Below are 23729 nucleotides of genomic sequence, written 5' to 3' on the forward strand. Positions count from 1 at the left end.
TAGAGGCAAAGAACGAGATGCAGATGAAGAAAAAGGTGGAGGCAAAGAAGGAGACAGAGGCACAGGTAGACATGGAGGTAAAGAAGTGGAGGTGCAGAAGGAGGTGGACGAACAGAAACCGGAGGAGAGACAGAAAGAGGTGCAAGAAAAGAAAGGGAAGGAGGCACCGACGGAGCCACAGAAGGAGACCGAGGTGCAGACAGAGAGGAGGATGCAGGGGGTGGAGAGATGAGCCATAAGTCAGGGCAAATAGTAGCAATAACCATCAACACAGACACGATGTAATCCATGCCAGAGAATAGAGTAACAGTGTGTCATTTGTGAACTATTACGCATTCTGTGTTCTTCACATACTGGGAGAAATTACATTTCAATATACCCACAAATCCTGAGATGTTGCGTAAACAAAGCCCTGCATTGGCTCACAGAGGCGTCGTTTGGTGACACAAATCACAGTCCTCAGGGCAGATGACACTTTCATTGATTTCATTACACTGTGCCTCTGATAATATCACAAGGCTCTATCTCATGCTGGCTGCAGAGCTGGTTATGCTGTGTGTTTTTAACGATCCCTTCATTTTTAACACTTCGACACCCACCCCTCCACACAGCTTCATAGGAACATTGTGTGACATCACAGTGAAGAAGGTCACACCATATAAGTCCTGTTACAATGATCGGATGGTGACACCATGACATCTTTTTTTATTGGTATATCTGTGCATTTTTCTTTCTTTTTGAGAGGCTCTAGTATGCACAGGTTTAATGTTTGTCTTTAGTTAAACGTTTTTTAATAAACGCATTGACAATGAAGGGAAAATTAATGTCATAATGTGTCGTTTACGTCATATTGTCTCTTTATTGTTAATGGCGTTGAATGTTTGTGTTGGCACAGTTTGTTTTACATCACCATTACACTATCACCTAATCAACATGAATTAGACTTTAATATATTAGCGCCCCTCACTTCACGCAGGTGTGATTTCTTCACAAAGGAATGCTCAATTTCAACAAACATTGTTCAGTTTCCAAGCTATTTAGGGATTATATTAGCATTATTCATGAGACCACTACACTGAGTCAACAATAGCTGCTCAGATTGACTTATTTTCATCATTCAAAGTTCACATTGGTTATGATAATTATAACAAAAGTCACACCCGTGTGAAGTGAGGGGCACTCTTATCATCGTACATCATGACGTAAATTCTCCATTCATTGTCAATGGGAATTTAATGTTTGTGTAAGACGGAAATCTACACTAATAGCTGAATATAGGGGGGCTAGCGCCTCTTAAAACAATAAATAATATTAATGGCATTTATACTGCTGAATCCTCACTGTTATGCTCAATTCTGAAAGGCTTTTTCAAACCGTGCTGTTGCATCACAAAAAACAAAGATGAAACAGTGAGGAGTAGCAGTGCCACACATGTACATCTTACACCCACAGAGGTCTTTGATCTCAACAGTCAAACACAATCAAATTAAAACAGCACTCCAGTATCATTATTTTTGGCAAACCTTACAATGCTCTGTGAAGGCTGAGAGACACAATCATAACTGCCTTTGTACAAGGAAATACTAATAATGATACCACATGACATCAGCAGCACCAGACCACAGTTTTGCCTTCAGAAGAGTGTAGTCTGTGGCAAACACTGAGGTGAGCAGGCAGCAGCCTTCAGCATGACTACAACCAGTTAATGAGAGTAAAGTAATAAAATATATATATGCTATTACTTCTTCAGAGTAACGAATAATATAACAAATTACTTTCACGTTTGGAGAAATAATATTACAATTAGTATTTTTGTAAAAGTAACTTATTACAATGTCCAGGAGCCTTGGTGGAAAAACGTGATTTCCGTGTTGTTTACTTTGATTCTGTGTGTTGTTGTTGGTCGGCAGACTCGGCACCCAGCTAGGTAGACTGGGATGAAGTTGCTTTGCAGGCTGCTGATCCGTTCTGGGTCTACAGCGGATACTGAAACGATGCATGTGTGCTTGCAAAATATCAGATACAGAAGGGTGGTTCTAAACCGGACAAAACCATTATAAATAGGACGCCCCCGCGGCCCCAGCTATTCATTTCATTGGAAGTTGCTCACTGGCGTATGAAGCACCCGCAAAGAACGCTCTACTTCCACATTCTTCTTGATTTGGGCACCAACATTAGGTGGATGTAGGCTGCAGAAAACACAGGAACACTTGAAAAGTCTGAATATTGAGTTGAAAAGATGCAATTACTAATGTGGGGTGTAACGGAAAAATAAAGTAATGAGTAGTGTAACAAATTACTTTTGTCAGGGAGTCTCTCTCTCTCTCTCTCTCTCTCTGTCGTGTCTGCCTCAGGGGGTTGTTTGTGGCTCACTCCTGAGTTTGGTGAATCAGTGCCAACCTCCGCATGCACCACTGATATCACGTTTATTTCTCCAGTGTCAGCTGTGCCGTAAACAGGGGGCGCTGGAGAAATAGACGCTGATTGATCCCATCGACTGAGTCAATCCATATGCATTGTACGCCGTGTTCTGCTTTCAGACACCACAGCACGTCGACTCTCGGGGGCGAACTTGGCCTCTCCGTCTCCCTTCCTCATCCAACTCCACCCACACCTTCATTCTGGACAGAATACAGATCCTGCTGCTCTCCTACACAGGAACATGTGGCTCCAGGCTCAACTCACTGGATCAGCTTCTATGGGCTTCTGCAGCAAGCAGCCCACAGAGAGGCAGACCATTCATATGCAAACACCCACCGTTGATGCTTTACAGTGAACAGTGTATGCAGCTTATGATGCGCAGCCTGCATAGCTAGTTCAGGCAGACAACTCGTGAGCGCACCTACCTGATCAGGTGACTAGTCACATGCACTCTTTGCCTGACCAGAGTGGCTATTTAAACTTCTGCCTACCTGCTCATTCCTGGCTTCCCTCCTGCTGTGCAGAAGTGCATCGTTGCTGCTTCCTCCCTGCCTCACCTGCTGCTCATGAGGTCTTTGCAAATCCCACCGCCGCAGCGTCCACATGCAGGCTCTTTTTCTAGATCCCCCTGCATGGGGTCTTAATTAATGCCCTGAAATACTATTTGCCTTATAACTTAAAGGGGAGTTTCACACAAGCTGTTTTCTTACCGTATATGAAAACACGTATCCATTCGTCATTGGAAAAAAAAAACATGCCGAGTGTTCCATAACAAATTAGCGGATTTACCGTCCATGTGGGTAAAACGCTAGAACTCTTAGGCCTCACTAACACCTTCACATCTAGCATACAACATTGTCGGATGCTAGATGTAAACAAAGTGTCATGGCCGCCCCAATGCATTTCCAATGGAAGTCACATGGTTTGACACAACATTTTTGTTGTACGGCTTTCGGCTGTGTTTCGACCCTCATACAACAAAAACGTTGTGTCAAACCATGTGACTTCCATTGGAAATGAATTGCGAGCTTGCATCAGTAAACAAGTCTAATTTACTAGAGTTGCATGTGTAGTGTACCATAGACTTCTCTGTGCGTGCGTGCGTGTGTGCATGCGTGCATGCGTGCGTGCAGACAGATGGTGTGAGGTGTGTGGGGGGAAGTGATGTGTGAAAGTGTGTGAGAGAAAAGGAGACAATATCATGACAACACGATTTGGGAAGCAGCAAGGTTGCAACCAAAGTCAGAAAATAGACAGAAATCAGAGGGGGATAGCGCACTGAAGACAGAATAAACAGAAGAAGAAAGAATGCTGTCTTCTAATTTGGTTGTTATTTGGGTTTGTGTGAATGTATGTTTGTGCCTGCGATGTGATAATTTGCAGGCGACGCGGTCATTTCTATAACGTACAGAATAATAATGCACCACTGCCTGTCCTCTACAGCAGAAAGACACAAAGTAACCATTTCACACAGAGACACAGTCGGTGGTGTGACAGTGTCAGACAGACTGACGGTTACAGTGAGTTATTATGGGAGCTTTTGATGGGGGATCGGAGAACATGACGCAGGAGACAGCCAGCTGTATCGTGATGAAACATCGGCTCCCCTGTTGTTTACACATTCATTATTCAAACAGCTCATTTCAATATCGACAGCCATTGTGTGGAGGAGGAAGAAGTGTCCAAACTAAGAACGTGTCCTCACAAACACATGAAAACAGACCATGCACCACCAGTCTTATGTGTTATACTGTATGGATTATGGAAGCATATACGGTACACTAGCTGCCCTAATTAAAATTAAATGGCAAATACAAAATGTCAATTGAAATAAGAGAAATGCTTTTTAATCTTCAGGTAATTCTGTGCGTGAGACTCACCCTGGGTGGCGATGAAGTGGTTGGATCGCTGGTAGCCCTGTATGAAGTTGACAGGAGGAGAGGAAAGAGGTTGGAGGAAACAGTGTGTCAATAATGATAAAAATCACAATACAAACACAGATTCTGGGACCTCTAACCCTCATTTGGCCATATTCAGCAACAAGTCATGTCTCATTGGTCTAAGAGCTTCGGGGGTCGGTAGCAGTAAAATGACTGCTGCACTTTTTAAATTAAAAATATTTCACAGGCCACAAAACCAATCCGTGCTCTGCCATCGACAATTTATTTTTATTGAGGCACCGCTTGCTTCTCTTTTGTTGTGATATCTCACCTAAACTCATGAAATGATGATCTTTGTTCCTGCCGGTGTCTGTGAGCCGGGTCATTATGAACAGAGTGAGAGTGCTGCATGCCAACAGTGGCTGGCTGCCAGCTCCCAGCATGCATCTGGGTCCCCTAGTCAACCATAAATAGACAGTGAGTGATCTTTTGACTTATTATACCCGAGTGACTGTCTCTGACTTTGATCTGGCTGAATGTCTCCTTTCTCCTCAGCTCTGCCATATAACAGCTATGATAGTGTGATTTGTCTGAAAAGTTATTTGTGGTGTCTAAACTCTCATAAGTTTAAAATAGCACATCACCCATGTTCAGCCTTATCCTCTTCATACAGCATAACTGAACATTACTAATGTTCATTGCGAGATGGCCCAATAATGCCAGGACTGTGGACAGTTCAGAAGCCTGCCTACCAGTGACATTAATGGTACACAGGTTTGGTAATTTCATCATTTCAAACAAGATTTTCAAAAGAAAACAATCAATTTGTCTTAATGCAAGCAAATTGGCCTCCATTTCAGCATTCTAATGTTCCAGGAACAGAAAGGCTCTAGTTTCTATCAGCTTAGAATCCTTGTCAATGATGTCATTGGTAGGCAGGTCAGATCAACATATACTGTATGGTGATCTAAGGGTGGCAGTCGGGGGCAGTGTCTTGAATGTACAGGGTTTGATGAGGTCTGGCCATATTTGAGCGTGTCTTATGTACAGGGTTTGATGAGTTCAGATCAACATATGGAATGTCAGAACAGGTCAGATATGGAGATGTAAGGGTTTGAGGTCTAATGTAGAGTTGCTGGCCGGCTCCATATATGCAGTTCTAGGTGATGATCCAGTCTTCTCCATGTATGGTTATCCAAGGTTTGATGAGGTCAGTGTCGTGATCTTCATATATGGAGCGTGTCACAAAACATGATGGACTGACGACCATATCTGGTGATGTGACATGTCACGAGACGTGACATACTGATGGCCATATATGGTGGCGTGACGGAGTCACTGACAGTTTTTTTCATAGTACGGTAATCTGCGACATATGGTCGCAACAAGGTTGAAAATGGGTGAAGTCCTCCTTTAAGCCTGGTATTGATTGCCGGTGTAGAGTGATTCCAACTCCTGTTTACACATATAATGCACACATGCACATACACAGTCAAATTGTCCCACTTACTGTACTTAATCCCATTCAGCCAGGCAGCTAACCAGAATTACATTCTGTAACTGTTATCACTGTCAGACTCAGAATACAGTTTCGAAAATGGCAATATGGCATAGCATTCCATTGCTATGGAAAAGTGCAGTGAAATGATTCCCATCAGCCTTTTGGTACCAAACTCCCACAGACCAACTGGTTTCATGTACAGTATGTTACCGTGGCAACCACACAGCCCAACAAGAGGCAAGCAAGGACACGAAACAACTTCACCAGACAGATGGAAAGCTGTCAGGTATAAAGAAGCAACTTGGACACTCAAGCATGAAGGAAGCATGAGTTAAGTCCGCTGCTCTCCCCAGGTTGGCGGAGGGTGCGTGTAGAGCCCAGGATCACATTAGATGATTGACACAGGGGTGAAAAATGGGTTACAAAATCGTGGGATAAAAAATATATTTAGAAAATGACAGATGGAAAGAAAACAAAACATAACATGCACAGTAGGCTAATCAAAATCAATTAACTCCAAAAGTAAGAAAGAAACCTTTGCGTTTTTTATTTATTTTGATCTGCCAACACCCCGAGAATAGAATCAAAGCAGATCTAAATTCAGTGTGTGCACTAAAGAATACCGGTAGTCTCCCAAATCTCCCAAAGAACAAAGAGGTACAGTACATTTCTTGTAGTCCTTCTTGGTATAGTAGGAGGAAGTTTGATTGGACCAAACAAACACTACAATAGCCAGAATACTCTAGAATTACGACAATCTGACATAATACGTAGGTCAGATTCTTCCCGATTGGTTGTCTCTCGCTTGGCCACGGGGGACGTTAAGAGAGCTACCTCGTTTCCGCATTTTGGGGGGTAAATGTATTCTAGTTTATACGAGTTGACAAAGTCAGACTCTGTAGTTCACCTTACACGCCAGTGACATCACTGGGACACTGTAACATGGGACTTTGTAAAGCCAGTGGTGGAGTCACGGGGCGAACTTGTAGACACCATCAAATACAGACATGATGTGACCTAGTGGATCCTTCTATATACATTATACAGTAATGCACAATGTGACCTAAATGGAGTCTCTCAGCCAGGTCTGTGTCAGGATGCATCAAACTCCAGGTGAGGATCTGATTACACATTCAAGAAGGGAGGTGGAGAGCAGGCAGTTTGTCTCAATTAAACTCGGAGGAATAGCAATGGTCAGGAAGGACCATCAGAGGAAAGGATGGTTGCTGGGCGGGGGGACGAGGCATGGAGAGCTGGCAGTGACACAGAGAAGGCAATAGATGGGGGGGGATAGATGGAAAGAGAAGAGAAGCCAAGTACTTACTTCCCTGTTTATCCGAATCTAAGAGATGCCAAAGGTTGTGGAGGGGGGAGTGGAAATAAAAGAGAGAGAGAAGAGAAGAGGGAAGGCAGGGAGGAAACAAGAGCTAGTTATTGTGTTCACAGAACAGTGGGAGGGAGAGGGAGATTAAATGCTAGTGCAAAACGCACTGCTGGCGATCGGCGCATCAACACAGCATTGTCTCCGGTAGCAGATTCCCAACCTGCAGACTAGTCCAAAAATGTTGTCAATGCACAGTGGACGAGGTGAGACTGATCGTTGAGAAACACAGAGAGTTGTATGACACACAATCCCTTCATTATTTAAAAAAAAAACCTTGCCAAAAGAGAATGCCTGGTGAGCCAAAGCTCTGGAGATTGGTTATTCAGGTGAGGAATCACGTTGCCTGGAATACTCAGCAACCACAAATGTCCCACACTGCATGTGTTCTCGATGCAACATGCGACATTGTGGCACTTCAGTTGATGTTCATGCAATCCATGTGTGTCTGTGCACTGACAGTGTGCTTTGCACTTCAAACATGCAGTAATCCTGGTGTCTAAACCCAGGGATACACATAGCTGTGTAATGGAGTGGTTGCACCACTCATCACATAGCTGTGTAACTATTGACTTATTTATAGCCTACTATGGGAGGACCGCTTGAGTTCTCCAATAGATGTGTGTATTCATTATTGCTGAATACGGTCTACCCCCGATCCTCACATTGTCCTTTTGCCTGCATCCTGTAAATAAAGGCTTTGATTGTCCGAGATGGTCAGCAGTGAGGTTAAATAGCTCCTCTTCAAAACATCTCTGTCCACATAACGCTGCTGCGTCAGGCATCTGCAACAAATCCAGTCCTCATTGTCCTCCTTATATCTGCTTTTGTCAAAGACACAATGGTGAAACTAAAGGCCCTAATACAGTATTCAGAGTAGAGTAGAACAAGCCCTATCGAACCGCTTCACTTTCACATCTATTATAAGCACTTAACGTATCCTGTGCTAAAACGGAGCCCGAGTTCTTAAAGAGAGGCTTTTCAGTGCCAGCTCTGAATGACCTTTACTTTATGAGCTAACAGCAGAATAAAAAGGTGTTCGTTCCTCAGAACCTGTAGGTCCATGTGGTACGAAGCTGCTGTGATGTGATGTGACAGGTGCTACGCTCTGCCGCTGGGATTGGAGAGGCTTGCTGAGATCTTCACCGCAGTTGAACCGCTGGTGTGATCAAAACCAACAACAGATGAGAGGATCAAACCTGTTTTATTGGAGTTGACTCTGTGGCGCCGTGTTGCCTAAGACGAGCGTTTCTGTGAGTCACCACCAGTCATAGTTCTCCACGCTTTATTATTTTTAGTTAAGAAAAACATTACAGCTCTATATTCTGACAGGAATTGCTGTAGACAGCACTCCAGCTGTTTAGTAAACAGAAATTAGTAATCAGGAGAGAGAATCCCGCAACGATAATTTATAAGCTTCATTTGTACAGTGTTCCAGTTCCAACTGTGTTTTCTCACCTTCTTTGTTCCATCACTTCCAATTTGTGCTTGTTTATCCTGTCTCCAGTAGGAGTTCTCTCTATGCCGATTGGATTAAATTGGTATCACGACCTTTTTTGTTTGCTACAGAGCTGGAGAGGCCCCTGTTGCTGAACAAATACGCTCTGAGCCTTGCAATGGTGAAATAACCCAGTGTGAGACAGCAGACACGTTCTCAGACACACAGGAAAAGTCCAGAGCATCATGGGTCAATCCCAGCTCTAATGGGGGTCCAGTAGTGGACCATTGTTTGTTTTGGACACGGCAGACACATGGATAAAGAACAAACTGAAGTGAAGGAGGTGGCGGTTAAAGAGACTTACATCGATGTAGTTGGCGTTGACATAATCAGAGTTGGGGTCTGCCAGCAAAGAGTGCAGTTTGACTCGATGGCGGTCATCTGCATGAAGAAAGAACACGTTAGCACTCTAACTTACTGGTTCCCAAATACTGGGCTAATTATTATTTCAAAACATTTTTTTTTTAATCCAAAAAAGCTAAACTTTTCATGAATTAAAAACAAAATTCAATGATTCTCTCAGTAATTTCATGAAGAAATTAAAGAAATTCCATGAATTAGAACAAATATTTAAGTAGTCAAAATATCCGATCTACAAGCTCACAAGGTGGCACGAAGCAACACGTTGTGAGCTTGTAGATCGGCTATTTTCGCTAGCTTGGGTCCCGGGAGAATGTCTAACTTCTGTTTTGGATCACGTGGGGTCAAGTTTGGGAACCACTGCTCTAACTGTATTATCTGGATTTTAACAGACTTAAAGGAATGCACCACTATGACATGTATGGATGTGTAGTCAATTAACTTGTCGATCATTAAGTGAAATTGATCATTGATAACTAAATGGAATAATTATTCAATATAGTGAATTAATAAGTTAAAATGACGACTTCATTGCATTTTAACTTAAAGGATGCCTACTCTCAATTGTGTGTATGTTTAGTCAATTTATGACATTAGTGTCGATCAAAACAATGTATTATTACATGCAATAATGTCTGAGAAAAATATGTTTTTGTCCCATGACACTTTGCTGTCTAGTCCTATAATACCCAGAATCCAGTGTTAACCCATTCTGACCGGGCACCCATTTTGGTGTCAGCATCATGTTATGCTTTAGCTATTGAAAAATAGCAGATAAAATCGAAGAGCGACTGACATTTTTAGAATCTGATCTCAGGTCAGAATGGGTTCATCAGACCAGTGTGTGTCCGGCGGAAACCTTGTATGAATCTGATCTCAGGTCAGAATGGGTTAAGTCTTGGTTCTCAATCTGTTCTGCAGACCACTGCCTCTATTGGCAAAGGGGAGAATGGCTATAGTTTATGTGCACATCTCACTGGACCATCTTTTGATCTGTTTTGACTGATAAAGACATGTACATATTCATTGTTAATAAAGGAATGTGCTGCTTTTTTCAACCATAACAGTTGAATGGTCAATGGTATATGTCATTATTATTATGACATATACAACAAATTTGTTTTCCATGGGGGCGTCTTCTTTCTGAAATGTGTCCAATGCCTACTGTACTGTATGTTGCTAATTGTGACTTACGGTTGAGTAAACTATCATGTCTTCCTTTATTCTTGTCCTTTTTCTTTGTCGCATCCCAGCCATCGAAAAAACTCTGCAAAGTAAAAGCATTTTTTTTTTTTTATAAGCATAATTAGGCAAAGATGTATCCTGCCATTGAAGTACAGTAACCAGGGGCCAGATTCACTGAGGCAATATACACCCAGGTGTAGATAAAGTGATTAAAGGAGTGTGTATTTTCGGTATGCTCGATCTTGTCCTTCACCAAAGGTGGCACAATGGCTTAATTTGTACGTATTGCGGCTGTAGCTCATTTCTGCCTCACAGTCACGAGGACTCGCTATTTCCCAAGCGTTTCACTGTGTGTAGTACTTTGAGAGGAAAAGGCCGTATAGAAAAAGAAGTAAAACTCCTTAGACTGAGACTCCTTAGACTTATTTTATCATGCTTTTATGGTGCTCTGTGCTCATGGTGCAATTAAAAAGCAAACGTTTCGGACCGAAACGTTAGGACCGAAACGTGAGCAACTGTGTGTGCGTTTGTGTGTGCGTGTCGGCACCCGTGCCCACTCTGTTTCTTTCAATCGCATTCATCTCCAATTCCTTGTCCCAGGTGCCATTTCTGGTCAAAACAAGGTTTATTCGACGGCCGATAGCCAATGCTGAAATCGTCGAGATCAGGCTTTCTTATCGTCGAGCGGTAGACCGGAAGGAGATGCAACAGCAATAAAGTAAATTTACTTCACTGTACTTGAGTACATTTTGTGAGTATGTACTTAAGCTTATGACTCAAGTAATTGGGTACTTATATACTCAAGTATTTGGGTACTTTGTCCACCACCCACTAAATGTGGGTGTGCAAAACTAAAAAGGCGAGATCAATGATACCAGCACTGACCCGGTGGGAAATAAGCATTATGAAGTGTGAAGCAGTGTGCACGCTGATTCTATTCATACTGTTTATTCCTCCAGGCGAGGAGGATGAGGAGCCAGACTGAAAAAAGTCACCCACGTATTGATTCTTGGGAGGTGAATTTGTTGGGCCCCCAGGGAATCATTTAATGAATCTAAAAATGTGTATTTGGATTCCTGCAGGTGTATGTGCATAAGAAGAAGAAAAGGACAAAAAAATAAAGGCTTATCGCCACCGGCAGAAGTGAGAAAGTTCAAAGGGAAATAACGGGGACTTTATTTGTAAAAGGCCTAATTACAGTGCCAGCAATACTATCTTATCTCAGCCATGAGAAATGAAACTCAAAGGCATTGAAGACAGAACCATTGCTACCGCCAGCAGGAAGGTGTGCGAGGGAGTGAAAGACTTCATGTGGGATGAGGAATAGTGTGGAAATCTGAGCTGGGACATGACCACGGAATGGAGTCAGTACGCTACCGCAGAGACATGGATGTAAAATAGGAGGAAAAGGCATCTACACAAGAATGCTATCAATGGCTCTGGGTGTCACTTGGGAGGACCACATCAGAAACATAGACCTCTGCAGAGACCTCCCGTAGGCCACTGTGTCAGGCACTTGGAACCGATGGCGATCTGACTGACACTGTGGGAGATAACCCAAGGCTAATCTAGGAGGCAGTGTTGCCATGACCGCTTATTATAAGCGATTTAGGGCTTGTTTTTCAGTAAAGTTGCTTGAAAATATGTTTTTTTGGGTCTTGTTTCTAAAGTGTAGTTGAATTACTTTTCATTAATCAATGATCAAAAAACTTATATTATAAAAAAGGAAAAACTGCCAGGGACCCCCCCCCCCCTCCACTACCAAACCAGATTTGTCTTAAATAAAACCTTTTCCCAAGATTGTTTGTAAAATAGCAGATGCTCATTTGTGGAGTGGCTACATTTGGGGTTGTTTTCATAGACCCGGTTGCTTGATTCTCTTGCACAACCTGGCAACAACAGCTAGGAGGGGAAACGGGTGCACCACCTGAACGGAGACACACTGCAGCGTGACAGCAGAGCCAGAACACTGCAGAGCTCCAGACCCTGATGCTGCATAGGACTGGAGGGTGACTGAGGCATCCTAAGTTGGTGTCGGCTAGTCCGCACAACCTTCATTGCATTGTGTAAGCAACGCCTCCCCCCCCCCTCACCTCATACTCCTGCTTGAAGCCGTATCCCTCGCCAGTCTTCATCTGGTTGATGTGTTGGAGGAGGTCAGCCACGCGTACCGCTGGGTGGAGCTGACCCGTGTGATAGGGAGAGCTCTTCCTCCGACAGAGGCGGCGAGGGGAGGAGCCTCCCAGGAGGCTGCTTGACTCGTTCACAGAGGAACGCTGTTCATCTGGGCACACGGTGAAGTCTGTGTTAGCAAACATTTCAAACTCAATGAATGCACACATGATATATGTATATATTTCTGCCATCTTTTCGCCCAGGTGGACGAGGTTAGGTTTAAGCATAGTGTTTGTGAGGTTAGGGTTAAAGTTAGGCATAGTGTTATAAGATAGATATAAAGATATATATAGATACAGATATATATCTACACCAACACGTTGACCAACTGGCATTAAGGCATAATAGATTTTTCTGTGTCATAATTTATTATGCAAGTTAACTCCAGTTGAGTTAGAAGAAGAAAAAGTGATGATGTTTTATGTGGCCACACCCACCAGTTAATTAAGTACACCTGGCTTTCACCTTAGCACCACCCACCTGAAGTTAAGCCTCATATCACGCAAAGTGTGTGTTGTATGATAATGGAGGAGGGGTTAGGGGAGGGATTAGGGTTATGATGTCACAAAAATTTTTTATTTTCGATTGGTGCCTTTTGACCATAGACTGTAAAAAATATGGACAAAGCGTTCCCCGGGTCTAACATGAACGTAAAATGAAGCCTGAAATCCCTTGCATTCTAATGCACTGTAAGTCGCCATCTTTCTAGATCCGTTTTAGCCCAGCTGGCCATTGGCTGGCCCAGACAACGAGGCGGGACTTCCCCCCTTCTTCTCTGTTGGTTTTTATTTTGACTCGAGTGGGAGGGGAATCCCGATCATAGACTGTAACGGTAGCCACGCCCCTCAGAACATGCGCGACTTTATGGTCATTTTTTTAATAAATGGGACCATAATTTTCCAAAAAGAATATTATGACATTAGAAATGAGACTTTAAACTAGTGACTGGAAGCAGAAAGTATTCATGACCATGTTTATTAAGGTAATACAGTCTAGGTGAAGTTGGTCCAAAATACATGGGCCTCTATGGAGCTATGGGGCTTTTTGGGTCCAGTCCAGCACCACAACAGGCCATTATATGAACTACCGATTTCAAATGAGGCTTCACGAAATATCTGGCTGACTGCCCCCCTGCTTTTGACTCAAAGGCTTTCAGCTTTCAGGAATATATTGTAATATTCTAACCACACCTGGGGGTCTATTAGAGCAGGGGTTCTCAACCCTGTCGCTAAAGTATTGGCGAGACATGGCCGAGGCATTTCCGGGGGTCCCCAGCCAAAAACATTGAGAACCCCTGTATTAGAGCAATGTTAACTCCATAGACACATACAAAACCGTAAAAAAATTCCATCTTTAAAATGTTTGACACATGGTTTTCAGAGAGAAGTCACAAAGTTGTGTCTCTCTTACTTCGAGTGTTGCAGCCGTGGGCGTCCATGAAAGAGTGCGCCATCTTCTCATCTTGCTGCAGCGTACTCTGGTCCGTCATGCTGCAATCCAGAGAGCTCAGCTTACGACCTTTCTCCTGACGATACGACATGGCCGCCTTGTTGATGCTCACCTTCTTCCTACTGAACAGGAGACAGGGGCAGGGCAGGGCAGCGAGAGAGAGAGAGAGAGAGAGAGAGAGAGAGAGAGAGAGAGAGAGAGAGAGAGATAGAGGAGAAAGTGGAGGGGGCATGCGGGAGGGAGTGAGTTGGAGGGAGTCAGTAGGGGGTAGGGAGAGAGTGATTGAGGAGATGAGAAATTGGATGGAATGGAGAAAATAACAGGAAAGAGATTGAAAACGGGTGAGGGATGGAAAGTGAGATTTGGTGATACCAAGAGAGGTGTTAAGCGAGAGCGACGGGGTAGTCAGGAAGAAAAGAAAGAAAGAAAGAAAGAAAGAAGTGAGTAAAGAGATGAGGTGGATTTGTTCTTTGACAAGCAACGTCAGTATGACAGAGAAGTCACTTACGGGTAGTAAGGGTAAGTATAGAAGTCCCTTCTGATTAGCATGAAGGAGAGAGAGAGAGAGAGAGAGAGAGAGAGAGGAGAGGAGAGGAGAGGAGAGGAGAGGAGAGGAGAGGAGAGGAGAGGAGAGGAGAGGAGAGGAGAGGAGAGGAGAGGAGAGGAGAGGAGAGGAGAGGAGAGGAGAGGAGAGGAGAGGAGAGGAGAGGAGAGGAGAGGAGAGGAGAGGAGAGGAGAGGAGAGGAAAAAATGTGATCATGGTTTATCAAGATGGCCGTCAGGAAGACAAATGAAGATGCCCAGTATAAATGCATCTGCTCTCTATCTATGCTAGCTAGCTAGCATTGTGCCCCTATAGAGTCTCCCGGTCAGTCTTATCAATTCCTTTCCTCTTCCATGAAATCTCATTCCTTCGCCTCTATTCTATTGGAGAGATTGGGGGAAGGGGGGGGGGGGGGTCTAAAGAAAAAGAGAAAACATCCTTCCTAACCAATTACCAGCTCATCGAGTGGCACCCACAGCGGCTGGCCTCATGTAATTGAGTGGCCGATGGAATAACACGCCCCTTGATGAAATATTTCACACTCGGATGAGTGTCAAGACATTGCCTAGTGAGAGGAGGTAGAATACATTGCAGGTATAGTTGACGGCGGAGGTAATTTGCTGGTGTAAAGCAGCCAATGATTCAAATGCTACTGGAGTGCATTTCGTATTTGGGGGGGGGGGGGGGGGGGGTTGCTCATGGGTGGAATGTGGTTGCTCAGCCAGCATACAGACCTTACAATTAAAAGATGAGATGGAACACAAAAAGTTGACCGAAGCGTCAGAGAATAGAATGTAGGATTAATGCTCCACTTGTAAACTCATTCTCAAATGTATTTCTCAGTAGAGCACAGCTGCCAAAGTGGAATAGACTATTCCACTTTGGCAGCTGTGCTCTACTGAGAAATACAATAGAGATCTTATACTCCTGGATGTACAACTTAAGAGAACCACCAACTCCACACTGTAGATGTTGAACCAGCAGTACATGGATCATGGCTCTGACGTCAAATATGGAGTATAAATCACTTCAGAATGACTACCAAGACTTCAGACTGACCATCAACACTTTCACATGTACAGTACATACCCCTTCTTGACAACGATGACAATGGCCCCCAGAAGCAGGATGAGGACCACCAGACCTCCAGCACAGGCTCCCAGGATCAAGCCCATGTCCTCTGCATGCTGGGATACCTCCAGAGCCCGCTTGGAGTCCTTGCATGCAGCTGCACAGAGTTTTGATTGATTGATTTATTGAAATATTTATTAACAGTTTGCAGAATTACAGTACATTTCAAGCACAAACTCAATACAAAGACTGTTAACTGTGAGTGGATGACCCAATTAAGCATTACACTTGTTTACAACAGGGTGAACCATGTTCAATTCATCAAAACATTTAGAGACGTACAAATATAGGCACTTCTATAGTTAAAGAACAGAACAGGAACAAAGACATAGTGCATTTAATTAATTCTGCGTTTAATACAAGATAATAGTTTAATGTTCTGATTGTTCTATGTAAAGTATAACTTTAAAATGTAACTTCAATGTGTTAGCTATTGAAGGTGTTTGGAGGTGTCTCTGTATCGTTTACGATAGTCAGTCACAAAGTTACAGTATGTATCATATTTGATACATAACAGTACATAACACTATGTTACTGTTACAGTGACAAATGAACATGAAAAACACAACATACAGGATCTTAGTGCCGACGACACAGTGAAAATAAAATAAACTCCTTCCTTTTATCTAATTTATGAAGCATGTGATCAGTGATGGATACAGTGATGGAGAAGTGCTAGGAGAAGTTACAGATGGCACTGGAGTATTTTAATCCTACCGAGTTTCTTTTACCACTGCAAGAGCGCAGAGGGAAGGTTTATCTGTGTAAATGAGCCTATTATCCTCCTCAACCTACAATATAACATTATATCCACCTGAGAGAGAGAGAGAGAGAGAGAGAGAGAGAGAGAGAGAGATAGGAGACCAAGAGACAGACAGAGAACAAGGTAGGGATAGTATGGTGCAGGATTTGTGACAATAGACCATTGATCCCGAGTGTGTTTAGCCCGGAGGAGCAGAACATGTCTCTCCATTAATGGATGCTTTCTCTAATTCAGGAAGGCAATTTTCCACAGCAGACTCTGCACCATATGTCACCATCTTTACGCATCACTTGTCCCCACATTTCCATCACACCCAGCCAGGAGCTTCAAATCCCTCTCACAATGAATCATCATTTGGGCTTCCCTGGTGTTTCACCAAAGACAGAGCAGTGGTACTTGGTTGCTCATATTGGATGGAGCTGCCAACTGAGTTGGAGTCAGTAGCCAAGTATATTACCACACACGCTCCGCTCCACTTATTCCCTTATTCCACTTATTCATACTCTCACTTCCTCGCTGCAATGACGAGCTACTCCACACATCGTCTGAAAACGCTGTGAAATGATATTTCCCAGGGAGAGGAGAGAGAAGTATGTTTGGCCTGGAAGAGGACAACATGTCTCTCTGTTTATCTCAGTTAATGGATGCCCTCTCCCATTCAGGGAGGCTATTTTCCACGGCAGACTCTCGACCATGTTATGTCACCATATGTCATCGTCTCTACGCATCGCTTGTCCCCATATTGTTATCACACGCGCAGCCAGGAGCTTGAAACCCCTCTCTCAATGAATCATCATTTGGGCTTCCCTGGTTTTTCCCCCAAAGACTAAATGAATTGACAAAGGTTATAAGAATGAATGATACAGATCAGTGTTATTTGGTTGCACTAATGAGCAAAACAATAAACGCTAAAAATGAAACGACACGCATTGAGGAAGTGTTGGAAAGCGTCTGTTGCCGGAAATCTGCTGTTAAATGGGTAGTGGGTAGACTTTTGCGTCGTGTCGCAAGTTGTACTGAAGCGTGGGATAGCAGCGGGGGCTTGTTGTTGAAAAAGACAGCAAGCCATAGGCTTTTTAGCACTGTCAGTGTCGGCTCTCAGGTGCATTCAGCAACTTTTTTTCACACCATCTCCCGAGTTCATTTGACTGACCTAATCTGCCATAGTCCTTTTGGTGGAGAGCTACCTTTAAAGGCAAACACATTTGAAGGATTTCACATCGCATAATTGAACAACATATGTTCTCACGTGCCCGTTTGATGAGGGAAGGCAGACACCAAAAACACTTTACAGTAAACTAGAATAGAGTTTGGCTTGCCAAATACTAAATACTATAGCTATCCCAACAACACGCTCATTCATTCTGCCCCAGATAAAATGTACTGCCTCAACTCCTACATGACACTCATTTGAAAAGTCACAGACCCTACATTTAGGGTTCGTGACTGTAGACCAAAGACCTTGGTTTGGCCTGCCTGGGCTGAGGACTGGAGAGTTCAGGGAGAGGAATCCAATTTAACACGGCCCTTTCTCAAGAGCACTAAGAGATTTGGACATAATTCGATAGGGAGGGGAAGAGAGGGGGCTATATATATATACAGTATATAATACACCACCTTCCCTTCATCCGCTTACTCTCGCTCTGCCTCCCCGCTACCGTTTGAAATATAGGCTACTATCTCTCTCACCCTCTGCTCTGTCTCAAGGCGTCTCTCTTTCTTCCCTTCTCATGAAGCAGAATATGCCGCTGCATTCTCTGCATTTCAAAGCCACCGTAACCTCACGGGGCAGCGCTAATATGTCAATGTCCATAATTGAAGAGTGAAAACAAAAAGTCGATGTCAGAGTGAAGCTGCATGATTGTTCAGCTGTCTTGCGTATGCTGTGCAGAGCAGCTCAGCAGACACACGTCTGACAGACAAAGCAGTATGCAAGACAACTCCAATGTCAAAACCCTGGAGAATCAACTTGATCTGAGGACAGCTCTGTCACACACTGGAACATGCAGCCTTATACACAAATACTTTAAAGCACTTCAATAAGAAACTGTCACATCAAACGTGTAACAGTCAGATCTGCAGTACGCAGTAAAATGAGTTGGCGTTAAATTAATGGTTTGTATTGTCTGTCCTTAGAATAGAATAGAATAGAATAGAGACAAAGCTACCTTTGCGAGCAATCCGGATGCAGTTGATTCTCATCTCCTGTGGGGGAAAAAAGAAACAAGTTTGAATAAAAGGAACCTTTATCAGAATCAGAATCATTTTTATTTTAACACCACAGTTAAACCACAAGTGAAATTCGTTTTTGTGCACACAGAGAACGTAACGACACGATAAAGCAACACAATCATTTTTCAAAACGAGATTGCCTTTCGAAAAAAAGCACCAATCTCTATGAATAAGGCACCACATTAAATAGTTTTATGTGAAGTATTTGCGATGCATGTTTTGGATGGTGTATTCCTCAATCAATGGATTGTGCAGAGTAGATTGGGGTCCCAGAGATAAATATTTGTGTCAAACTGGGGGTCCTTGAAAATAAACAAGTTGATAATCAATGGTACAGTATATTGCTGTACTGAGCCTCAATGTGATGGGACAGATAACCACGCACTCTTTCCCATGATATGAGGTCCACAATTTAAATTCATATTTAAAGATGCTAAATCACACTTTATGTGCAATTACGCTAATCTGCGCTCCTAGAGTGGAGTCAGAACCGCTACGCCTAAAATGGCACCAAACTGTCTTTTTTAATTGAAAAATAATCTAAAATCGACTTTAATCTCATCCTGTCTCTGGAGGTGGCAGATAAGTCAAATTTACTGTACCTCCACCGAGAGATTATTAAAGCAGCTGCTGCTAATATGTCATCACATGTCATCTCCTGTCCTTTGTGTCCTCCTGGTCTAAACACTGTCAGCCTGCATGAGACGATATGAATCCAGCTGCCTCCCATCTAGAATTAGAAACGCCTCCCTTTACCCCGCCAATAAATCCAGCCTTAACTGACAGAAAGCTACAGCTGAAGAATTCTGATGAACACAAACTGAAAAAGAGGTTTTTCAGGGGACAGTGTTTCATGGATAAAATGAGTGTCACTAATAACGTGTCTTTCAGGCTCCACTGGAGTGGAAGCGTGCCACTGACACCAATTAGTTACACTTTTAATCCAGTGACAGCTCATGTCCACAGTAACCTACGTTAACCTATGTCATTTATCCAACACAATGGTCACCATCATTTGTTCCCCCTCTCACTGCTAAACTGCCCACATCCCATTGACGAAAAGATTGCGCTGTCATTCAGAAAACCTGATCTGGGATTAAAGATCATAATTAAAGCCATAATAATAATTCAGAGGCTGTTTTGTCATTTGAATGGCAGCAAGAGTGCTTCGACAAAGCACTGGTTCCAACAACGCCCTTCATTCGAATCTCATTTGGGATGAGAGCTCTTGATGTGAGGCTTACTGGTGGTACTCTGGATCAATAGCGAGAGATTTTAATCACATTTCACAGCACAGAGACACAGGGAGGCCTTGACCTTCAGCAGTTCTATCCAAGGCCATCTCCATTAAACACACAAGAGGGAGATGGCTCTTCATTCCGTGCAAGACACAATATATTGTTCTGTACATGTCCTGCATATGAATGTGACAGTGTAAACTACTTTTAATTTAACTGTACTGTATAGGAATCTAACTATTTAAAAATAATTACATTTTATTGTACCTGTGCATGCTGGCAAGGACAATCCTTATGGTGCGTTCACACGGGCAGATGAATCGATGCAAAGACACGTTTTGAGTGGATTTGGAGCAGCCTTTGCAACGTCATGTCGCTGGCTTCCATTGACAATGAATGGTAGACTGCATCGTTTAATCTGCCCTGTGTGAACGCAACATTATTCATGCTTGAGCCCCCACCCTCCCTCTCTGTCATCTGTCTCCTCTAGCAGTTTCTTTATAGACTTAAAAAAAATCACTTATTTTAAAGCTTAAAATCAATATACCCTCCATCATAGAGGACTACAGCATGATGTAAGAAATTGTTAATACGAGCAACACCTTAACACCGACGTACAAGGCCGCTAATAAACGATAAAAAAAGTATAAAAAAATAAATAATAAAAGACCAGGCACTGGCTTCAACTCATTTGGGTCAGGTCAGGTTTCAATTGGAAGACCCACTGAGAGCTCTAAAGCGAACTAACTTCTCTACAGTACAATCTGATGGTATCAGTTTGACAATTCTGCTTGCAAACTACTCCGCTTGTGCACCATATTTAATTTAGTCCTCACTCTTTTGGGGTATTTTTGTCACTGTATGTCGGCACATACATTACGTGAAATGTGTCCACTGCATTTACCCATCCTATCTATTAGGAGCAGCGCATGCCATTTATACAGTGCCCGGGAAGCAGTTCATGTCTTGCTCATCAACACTTCGACACAGACCAGGGCAGGAGGGTGAACCAGGGACCTTCTGCTTTCCAGACGGCATCTCTACCTACTTTGTATTTCGTACCTTCAAAACAGATGACCTCTGAATGTGTTTCTGACAAGCAGTGAACAATTCTAAATCGACGGTCAAGGTTGCTAAAGCATAAAGATGATGTGTCTACACACGACAGCAGAAGTCCTGTCAGGTTGTCTACATGCTTCTTACTCACCCCTCTGAAGTAGCTGGTAGCCTGAAAGTACACCAGATAGTTGTTGGTGGGATCTAAGGGAGCGTTCCAGTAGCCGTTGTAGGTGTGGTTGTCCCCCACGGTGAAGGGTGTGGCCTCCGGCAGACTGCTGGGCGCCAGCTCGGCTGAGTAGTAATGGGGGACTCCTTTAGCCTGGGCCTCGTTGTGGGAGTTGGGAGTAGGAAAACAATCAACGGTGCCCAGCTCTCTCTTCTTCACCTGCCTGGACCCATCCTCTTCCACCACCACCACCTGGTACGCACTGAAGGCAAGCAGTCACACGTTATTAATTCCAGTCCTCAGGGACTACATGTACTCCTGGTTTTCCAGTCTACCACGTAGTTATAAAGAAAATCACACCCGTGTGAAGCGAGACTGAGGAGCACTAATATATTAAAGTCTAACTCATGTTGCTATGATTAGGTGATGTAATGGTGATGTAAAACAATTAAACAAACGGTGACAAAACAAACAAATTAAACTCTCTTTATTGTTAATGGCATTTAATGTTTGTGTTAGGTACAAGATGACGTAAATTTTCCCTTCATTGTCAATTGGCGTTTTTAAAACAAACATTGAACTAAAAACAAACATTAAACCTGTGTATAGGAGCCCCTCAAAAACGCCACACATTATGAATGCCTGATCCAATCATCCAAACAACCGTCAACCGTGCATGAAATTCTGCTCATAGAGGGTGCCACAAATATGAAGAGTAACCGTACAGTATGTTGTAGAAAAGCTATTCTCCCCCGCAGGTTCCTCAGATCCTGATGGCTGCAAACCATGACTTAGCCAGTCAAAAGTTTTGTTTTATTTACGTACGTTTTTGTGTTATTGTACGTACCGGTAGGTCATTAAAGGTTTTATGACATTCATTTTCATTTCTTTTTCTTTTTTCTTTTAGGTTTTATGACCTCAATTACACCCAAAAAACCTGAACTTTGAACATTCAGTGGATTTTCTGTGGTCTGAAGTTTTCTTTGGGGTTTTTTGGGCCTTTTGAGCTACAATGAAAACAGGCAACACAGTGAAACAGTGACATCTGCTGGCAACTCCCATTGACATATATGGGATTTGCAGTAAGTGATGTCACTTACTGCCGGCAAATCAGAGCACCTGTTTGAGCCAGAAAAGCCCAGATCACAGAAAATCTACTGAATGTTAAAAGTTCATGTTTTTTGGGTGCAATTGAGATTAGAAAACCTAAAAAAAAACAAGAACAATTCCAAAACAAATTTTTTAATGTCACAATCCCTTTAAGCTTTGTCATGTTCTCATCAAGGGTGCCGGCGTGATTTCGGCGAGCCGCCCCGCGGCCGAAACGATTGAGAAATGACAGAGTTACAGTGTGAGGATCCACCTACTGTACTGTACTGTACTGTACTGTACTGTACTGTACTGTACTGTACTGTACTGTACTGTACTGTACTGTACTGTACTGTACTGTACTGTACTGTACTGTACTGGCAGTCTGGCACACCCAAAATCATATATATACAGTTAATATGTGTGTGTGTGTGTGTGTGTGTGTGGGTGTGTTAGGTTGTGCACAGGTGGTGAAAAACAACCATGCTGTTTTAGTGCTCAGACGCACCCACCCGGCCACCCACCCACCCACACAGCTCCGTAAGGGAGTGGTTGCACCACTCAAAAATGAAGCTCACCCGTTTGCTTCCCATTGCTGCATCATCCTCCAAGCAAAGCTGGTTTTGATTACAAACTAATCCCATTCAAGATGACATCCATACAGTGTATGACTTGTTTTAAACTTAATCATCACGCTAAAATATGTATATAGGTTGTGTATAGGTTAGAAATAATCCCCTGGCTTTGCTCCATGTCTCTCTGTCACTTTGTTTACAAACGACACTGCACGTGAGAGGAAGTCACTAACTTAACTTCCCATAGCCTGGAGGGATGTGATGCTCTGATTGGTTCAGAAACTGAGCTCCTAGCGTTTGAAAAAAAAGCCCACCGTTTCCGTTTCACCACGTCTTTAAATCTACAAAGCTGCAGGACAAGCTGTAAAGGATGCAGTGTGTTGGTTGGTGGGTGTTTGAACGTGCTGCAGCTTGCACAATACATCAGTAAGAAGGTGTACCTGACAGGAGCTCCTCTGCCCACCGCAGGGCGAAGCACAACTGTGATGGTGCTCTCTGACTCGCTCAGCGGAGAGGGGATTTCTCCATAGTCAAACACAGGAGCTGCAGAGAGAGAGAGAGAGAGAGAGAGAGAGAGAGAGAGAGAGAGAGAGAGAGAGAGAGAGACCGACCGACCGACCAAAAGACGGAGAAAGACAAAGACAAAGAGAGACAGGATGAGGGAAAGAAACTTGCAGAAAGTCGAGACACACTTACAGCGTAGTATACTGTAGTTCAAGGGGCTGTCAAAACAAAGTGGCATAAAGAAAAAACTAAAATATATGGTAGGCACATTTATGCAAAACGCTGTGAGAAATGAAACCATCCAAGCCTCTTTGTTTACACTATCCTTATTCATTACTGTATGTCCCTACATCCACAGCCACCCACACAACGCCACTGATTGATGAGGTGACCAACCACATGGAAAACAAGTGGCCCTTATAATTAGGGTTCATTTTACAGCACAACAAGCTCAGCACAGCTCTAGAGAACAATAAGGTGGAGAGAGTTCCCACATCTGTTTTCTATAGGGACAGAATTAACTGCAGCGCTGTACCGCTTCCTATAGGGGCAGAATTAACTGCAGTGTTGTACCATTT

At 43.3% G+C, this 23729-nt stretch overlaps 1 protein-coding gene across 1 annotated transcript in view; it reads right to left on the bottom strand.

The window, feature by feature from the left end:
• The window catches only part of LOC310876250 (receptor-type tyrosine-protein phosphatase U-like), a 155978-nt gene that overhangs the window by 18728 nt on the left and 113521 nt on the right, over positions 1-23729 (bottom strand). Inside the window, exons 11-19 of the mRNA XM_083789734.1 lie at positions 23088-23190; positions 20966-21245; positions 18457-18493; positions 15484-15622; positions 13812-13969; positions 12320-12510; positions 10236-10308; positions 8986-9062; positions 4302-4338 (exon numbers count right to left, since the gene is read on the bottom strand). Of these exons, the coding sequence (XP_083645860.1) occupies positions 4302-4338; positions 8986-9062; positions 10236-10308; positions 12320-12510; positions 13812-13969; positions 15484-15622; positions 18457-18493; positions 20966-21245; positions 23088-23190 (1095 nt within the window). The remainder of the gene's footprint in view (positions 1-4301; positions 4339-8985; positions 9063-10235; positions 10309-12319; positions 12511-13811; positions 13970-15483; positions 15623-18456; positions 18494-20965; positions 21246-23087; positions 23191-23729) is intronic.

Source organism: Protomyctophum parallelum (genome assembly GCF_964188405.1).
Source record: "Protomyctophum parallelum genome assembly, chromosome: 1".
Classification (NCBI taxonomy): Eukaryota; Metazoa; Chordata; class Actinopteri; order Myctophiformes; family Myctophidae; genus Protomyctophum; species Protomyctophum parallelum.